Source organism: Poecilia mexicana, unplaced genomic scaffold (genome assembly GCF_051168715.1).
Source record: "Poecilia mexicana isolate PSO_F unplaced genomic scaffold, ASM5116871v1 scaffold_2, whole genome shotgun sequence".
NCBI lineage: Eukaryota > Metazoa > Chordata > Actinopteri > Cyprinodontiformes > Poeciliidae > Poecilia > Poecilia mexicana.
Genome location: NW_028263371.1, coordinates 21,277,004 through 21,283,653, shown reverse-complemented (window position 1 = coordinate 21,283,653; position 6,650 = coordinate 21,277,004). Strand labels below are relative to the sequence as shown.

At 38.2% G+C, this 6,650-nt stretch overlaps 1 protein-coding gene across 1 annotated transcript; it reads right to left on the bottom strand.

The window, feature by feature from the left end:
• Positions 1–647: 647 nt before the first annotated feature.
• On the bottom strand, positions 648–3,348 carry LOC148160585 (uncharacterized). Its single transcript, XM_088003822.1, has 3 exons — positions 1,430–3,348; positions 1,160–1,328; positions 648–1,079 (listed from the first exon to the last, which is right to left on the bottom strand). Exons 1-3 carry the CDS (start codon positions 2,271–2,273, stop codon positions 944–946), a joined length of 1,149 nt encoding a protein of 382 aa, XP_087859948.1. The 5' UTR covers positions 2,274–3,348; the 3' UTR covers positions 648–943.
• Positions 3,349–6,650: the final 3,302 nt, after the last annotated feature.

Below are 6,650 nucleotides of genomic sequence, written 5' to 3'. Positions count from 1 at the left end.
CAGTTCTCTTAATGTTAATGATCAAATGCTCTCATAAATGATGGTGGCGTTGGCTGTAGGAGTTTGCTTTGCAATCGGTGGATCGCCAGATCGATGCCTGGTCTACTGCTGAGATTTCAGTTTGGTGTATTAAAGGCATTATTAAAAAAGAAACCAAAATATCACACCAGCATTCTGTTCTTTGTAAAAAATTATTTTGCAGTCTTGTTTACGCTTTTACATTGTAGATCTAAACATCAGCAAAATTTGTAATTTTGGCTGATTGCTACTGTTAAGTTTAGGGTAATTAACTGCTGGCAATATTACAATTTTTTAAGAACTTTACAATTACTTATATTTTTACACTATATTTCTGTATTTTCTACATTCGTGACTGTCACAATTATTTAGGATATATGTTTATTCAGTTATGATAATGCCATGTATTTTCTACGGCAGTATAATGCTGTGAATATTCTGGTCAGTAACTGCTGGCATTTTACAATTTTTTACCGTAAATTTACTGACTTACAGTGCAATTTTGTATGGGTTTCAATGATTGTCATATTTATTGATAGCCAAAAGAATCATTAGTTGCAGTCCTGGCTGAGATATTAATGGAGCATCTAAATTAAATGAATCTACAATTTTAAAATAAATAATACAAGTCACTCTTCTCTCATTTTACTGAACTAAAGGAACAGCCTCTCACAATGATGGAAAAAAAAGTAGCTGTTGTCTTGAACTTGTCTACATATTCAGGCATTTATAATTACCGCAAAACATACAGCAAGCCTGTTAAAATAAATTCAATAGATCCTAAAACTAAGAAATATGAAAACTAAATGTAAATTCTATCCATCCAGATTGCAAACCATATTCTTGCAGTGAAATTTGTATTCTGCTCTATAAGTGGTGTGTAAGAAATCAGAATTTACATTTCTGCTGGACTATTATGTCCATTTTAATATGTCCCTCTCCATTCATGATCTGCGATTTCAGAGATTAGGGTAAGGACCCTTGGGTTCACTGACACGTTCTTCTTATTCTTCTTGGTTTCAACTTTTGTCCCCCGGTCTGGATTGATGTTTAGGAAGCACCTATTCAATACATGAAAATCAACCACTGTAATGAAATATGACTTCATCTAAATGAGGGAAGGAAAACAAAAGAATATTACCTCTGAATGAAATCAAGTGTGGAGGCCAGATGAGTCGGATAATGAATGTTGAAGCAAAAGTAACTTGCTAACATTAGACATATAGCGGATGTGAAGGTTGGTATTTGGTCATTCACAACATTGCCGTCAATGCCAAGCATAAAATTCTTGGAAGTATAACAGGAGGTTCCTGACAAAAAATATTCCAGAAAACAATTAGTCTTATACAAACTTTAACCAGTGTAATATTTCTTTCTTAAAATTACTCAGTGAATATTCATATTTACTTACCACATACAATCAAGCATGGTGTGACAGGCAAGTTGTCCACTTTTACTTCTCCTGCTAGGCATGTCTCATCTACATAGTGGAAGAGGGTTTCCTCTTTGTCATTGAAATGAGACAGAAGGAGGAGGACAAGATCTTTCAACTCTTTAGAGCAGCCCTGGACCTGTCCTCTCAGAATATCCAGGTTTCGGACAGTTTGAAGAACTCGTTTAATTTTGTGGGCCGAGACAGTCCTTAAGTAGTCCAGAAGTCTTTTACCCTTTTTTTCGAGATTTTTATGGAAAGTCTCTAGTAGATTTACTCCAGTAAGCTCCTGGAAGTGGATCGTCATACCAATTTCCTGAAACAGGAAGGGCCACTCCTTCACCATAATTTGTAGGTCTTTTCCCTGGTTTATTTCTTTCCTTTGAGTGTAGTAGGTTCTCTGCATAAGATCTCTTATCTCGTCCGAATTTAAGTTATTTTCTTCACTTAGCATTTTCAATTTGACTTTTTTCTCTTTCTGTGTCTCTGCTGTCTCCTGGATTGGCATGACTTCCATGTCCCACTTTATACAACCGTAAATGTCCTGAACAGCTGCATTTTGCTCTGGTGGGACTGTGCCATCTTCATCTAACATGTTTTTACGCTTCCTTATTTTTGGTTTTGAAACCCGTCTCAAATTTTCTATACGATTTTGTAGTTGCTTGACGAGTGAATAATACCCTGGGCCCACTATATCACCTTCAATAATATCTTGGAGTGAAAGTGGATATTTTGCTATCAATTTTTTCGCCACTTCTGTGGTTTCTTGCTTGCGAGGAGAAGCACACACCTCCATCATTGAAGCAACAACAATCCGAATCATTTCTCTTCGAAGGTGGGGTTTCGGCCTTGCCTCATTCTCAAAACACTCAATCAAGTTCTCTGGAAACCTGTTCCAAGGAATTTGAAAAGTGTCAACCCAATCTACTGGCGTGGAATGTATAGAAAATGAAGAGGCAGACGATGTGCTGGTTGTAGAAGGAGATGACAACGACAGAGATGGCTCACTGGAAATTCCACTGGTCTGTGCTATATGATAAAAGGTATATAGTAATGAACAAAAGGTAAAGATAGGCTGCTATATCTCTGTAATAATGTACCTACTGGTTTGTTTCGAAGCTTTCAGTAACTTCCTTGCTTGAATTGGTGTTAGTACAGATCTCAGATCATTTTCATTAATATACTGAAAATCTTCATTGGTCTCCACCCCCAAAGATTCTAGTGTGTCCTCCAAAGTCTGTAGAGTTGAGACTGGGAGATCTGCCAACCCCTCATAAATAACCCTGCGTGTGAGGCTTCGGGAGTCATCATCCATATCTGAGAACAAAACAGTTAAAGAACTCCAGTTAACACAAAAATAACAACCTAAGACTTCTTCCAAAACATCATTAGTATGGCGGTGTCCAAACCTTCTGTCCTAAGGTGCAAAATATTGAAGTTGAAAGAAGTGAAGGGCCAAAGAAAAAAAGTGATAGAAAAAAAGAGGCTAAAAAGAAAAACTAATCAGTTTTTCTTACTCAACTGAGAAAAAGTGATCCACTATGGACATTTTAAAGGTCTCCAAAATTGAATAAATTCATTCAAAGTAAATCTGGGTGCAGCAGGGCTTGCTGGATACATGTGGTCCTCACAAGAGAATGCAAAAAGTTTTGATACTTTAAACTTTTAAATGTGTAGGCAATGTTTTGTGGTAATAGTTAATGTTTTCTGCATTCATTTTGCCTTAATTAAAACTAAAGACTCCATCAGTCATGCTGGATTAGTAAAACTGTTTCATTAGGGGATTATCGTCATTGGCAAAAGATAAAAGAAAAGAAAAACAGTCAAAAGGCTGCAAATGGGTCCTGGACTTAACTTTTCAAAACCCCGGTTTAATGTGACAGCACACTGTGTTTCAGTGGAACCATTTTGTTTCCATTCTTTATGTAAGATGGTAATGGATAGAAATCTATCAAGTCACAGATGTTTAGACACTGCATCTTTTCATCATCTTTCCTAACAGAGTACATGTGATACTCGGGAAGGAATTCTGCTATATACACCGAGACCAGAACATGGACAGTTTCATTATTTATCAATATAAGCTGTAGTTCACCAAACTCCACTGCCTCCATGCTCCCTGTTACAAGAAATTGGCCTTTTTTGTAAGACGTTCCCTTGTAGAGTATTTCAAATGAGACATTTGTGTTGGTCTCAGTGAAGTCAAACTGCCTAACTGCATCTTGAATTGATTTACTGTATAATGTTGAGTAAAAAGGAGAACCAGACTTAATCTGTAAGATAGTCTGACCGCTTTGGCCTGCTGAAACATAAGCCTGCAACATCTGATGTCTTTCAGAGAGGGTGAGGCAGAGATTTTTGAAATTCTTCAAATGTCTAGCACACCTCTTGAAATAACTGTGCTTACTTTCAAAACGCATTGTCCATAGTCTAATCAAGGGTCCAAATTTTATAATCAGAGCTGGATAGTGGCGTAAATAATGGTGCTTTGGTTTTAGATTACATTGTGGGAAAAGCGCTTTTCTTGTCTCCAAATACTCTTGAATAACAACGTCAAGATATGCAATCTGAGCCAAAGAAATTTTCTGAGCACATATCAACTCTACAGTATCTTTCAGCTGGAGAGTCAACTGCCACACATCATCTGCTGTATCTTGTACTTTGTCGCCAATAATGAGGGGCAACAGCCTTAGAAGGTTCCAGTTCTGCGTAGCCTGTCCTGAGAGCTTTGCTGCGTTATAAGTGACTTCACACGGCTTCGAGGAGGCATCAGAGTCACAATATTTGAACTGTTTAATGCGCCTGTTCAAAGTGGAGTAAGTGAACCATCCCTTTTTCTTAATTAAATATTTCAGGTACAATGCCAGGTCATAAGATACAATTCCCTCAAAGAGGTCATGACCTAGACAAGGAGGTAAACCTGGAAGACAGACATGAAAGTATTTCAAAGAATTAAATATTGACCTGAACTTTACACCTTCTACGTCCGGTTCCTCAGCTGTCTGGAGTTCATCAAGAGCAGAGTTGTACCTCTCAATAGTGCGGAGTGGTCCACACACATTTGGGTCCTCACCCTGAAATTCTGATCGGGTTATTAAGCAGTATCTGCAGAAATGCTGTGTGCGACTGAAATTTTCAGAGAACCCACCAATGCAATGTGAGCCTAGATTATCTCCAGCAATGCAAAATACAGTTCCTTTAACTACCGTTTCATCAACCATTACAATCCCATTTTCCTCCAACAGCCTCAGGTCTTCTAGTAACTCAGAAAGAACTTTAGAATGCCCAAATTCCTTGAAATCTTTTTCCTTGCACAATAAAACCAGTGACATGTGGTCTGTGTCAGACCGTACATGAAGTGGCAAGTTGGCAACAGACACATACACGGCTAATATCTTATGTCTCGTCTTTGCTGAGCCTAAAGGATTAACCACTTCAAATGCATCTTGGTACAGTATTAGCTTGAGACATGATGGATTCTCCACAAAAAAGTTGTTGAATTTGTATATCTGACCATCATTAATGTCACTTAAAATGTCTGAAGGAGACTCAGACGTGTGCTGCCTTGATTTCTTCCACAGATCAGACTCCAACAAACATTTCAAAGTCTTCCTCAGAGGAACATAGTAGGCAAACCTATCTGTTCTGTTTTCATCTCTTCCTAAAAATATTTTCTTAGGCTCAACATAGTTGAAGTTTTTTTTGAAGGTTTGCACTCTTGAGTGTGCTGTCCTCATCGGCCCAGTATGGCATATAGAGAATAGATCAGATCCCTTGACAGACTCACAAATGTTGGTGATGTCTTCATCTGATAATGGTGTCTCATTTTTTAGCAGTGACCAAAGTTTGCTCAAACAGTATGTCTGGCCCAACTCGTGTATATTTTGTATCTCCTCAACAATATTCTGGATGGTTGAAGCTGGTAATAGAAACTGCCCTTGCAATTTCAAGTAAAATAGAGAGACATTTCTAAAAAAAAGATCACTGAAATCCTCAGTAATATCATTATCACTTTCATTTGGAGCTGTCTGTAAAATAATCTCATTTCCTTGCGACTCGATGTTATCTGGATCATTGTGAACAGATAATGACTGAGAACCAGAACATTTGTATGAGTCATGGATATTATCTGCAAGATCTCTGTGTTTCCGGGAAATGTGGGCAGTAAACGAGGACTTCACATGAAAAACTTTTTTGCATCCTCTGAAAGGACAATTCACAACACGCCCTTCCACAATATGATGCTTCAAGTGAGCTATTAGAGCCTTAGTAGTTTGACACTGGTGGTCACACAATGCCAACGAGCATTTAAAGTCGGTAACAACCGTTCCGACGCTACTAGGACCAGAGGTGTTGTGTTTCCGATAAAAATGAGCCTTCAACGCTTCATAACGCAAGAACGTGTCTTTGCAACCAGCAGCAGCGCATTTAAATAAACATCGCGGCTCATTTCGATGTAGCTTACAATGAAGTAAATAAAGTCTTAATGTTTTAGCCAAATTGCCACAGAAATTGCAAGTAAACATTTCCTTTGTAGATTAGTAAATTAGGGTTTAATCGGAGCAGGTCCTTACCTGGAAACGGCACGGGGCAGAACCTGAGAGGTGTCTTATTCCCTTTGAGTAAGACAGAGAGCAGCGGTTTTCTGCTCCGGAAGTGGCAGACACGTGATTTATCTCTTATATATTTATTTATTTAATAGGTTATTTCAAAATGCTGTGCTATTTTAAATTTTAAAAATATGTATTTCATTTCGTAATAAAAATAAAATGAAATATATTTTAATTATTTTTTTCAGCACTGTTAACTTGCGTTTGGAACATGCGCACTTCACAAAAGACCCCGTTTAAGAAAGTGGGAGGAGTGAAAATTCTAAGGAAGTTAATAAGGGTAAACACAGTTGCGCAACCACACATTTTTCAGGTGGACGCGAAAACATAAATCGGCGCCCCACCCCCGTCAGAGGAAGGAGCGCTGTCTTGGGGGGCGGGGTGAAGGAGCGATGCTCACTCGCTCAACCCCCCCAGCCCCGAGGCAACGATACGTTCTCATTGTATGAAGAGGGTTACAATTAGATGTTTTGGAATTCTCGGGCTATTATATTTTCAAATCTTATTGTTTTTCACCAGTTTTTTTCCGTTTTATCTATAATTTCAGCCCTCACACCAGTCATTAATACAAGGACATTTGTGCTGCACTT

Excerpts from the sequence above, each read along its gene's own strand:
- LOC148160585 (XM_088003822.1), bottom strand. The coding sequence starts at position 2,273 with ATGATTCGGATTGTTGTTGCTTCAATGATGGAGGTGTGTGCTTCTCCT. Across the intron at positions 1,329-1,429 it reads ACCATGCTTGATTGTATGTG|GAACCTCCTGTTATACTTCC; the intron begins GTAAGTAAATAT and ends ATTTTTTGTCAG. Across the intron at positions 1,080-1,159 it reads ACACTTGATTTCATTCAGAG|GTGCTTCCTAAACATCAATC; the intron begins GTAATATTCTTT and ends TGTATTGAATAG.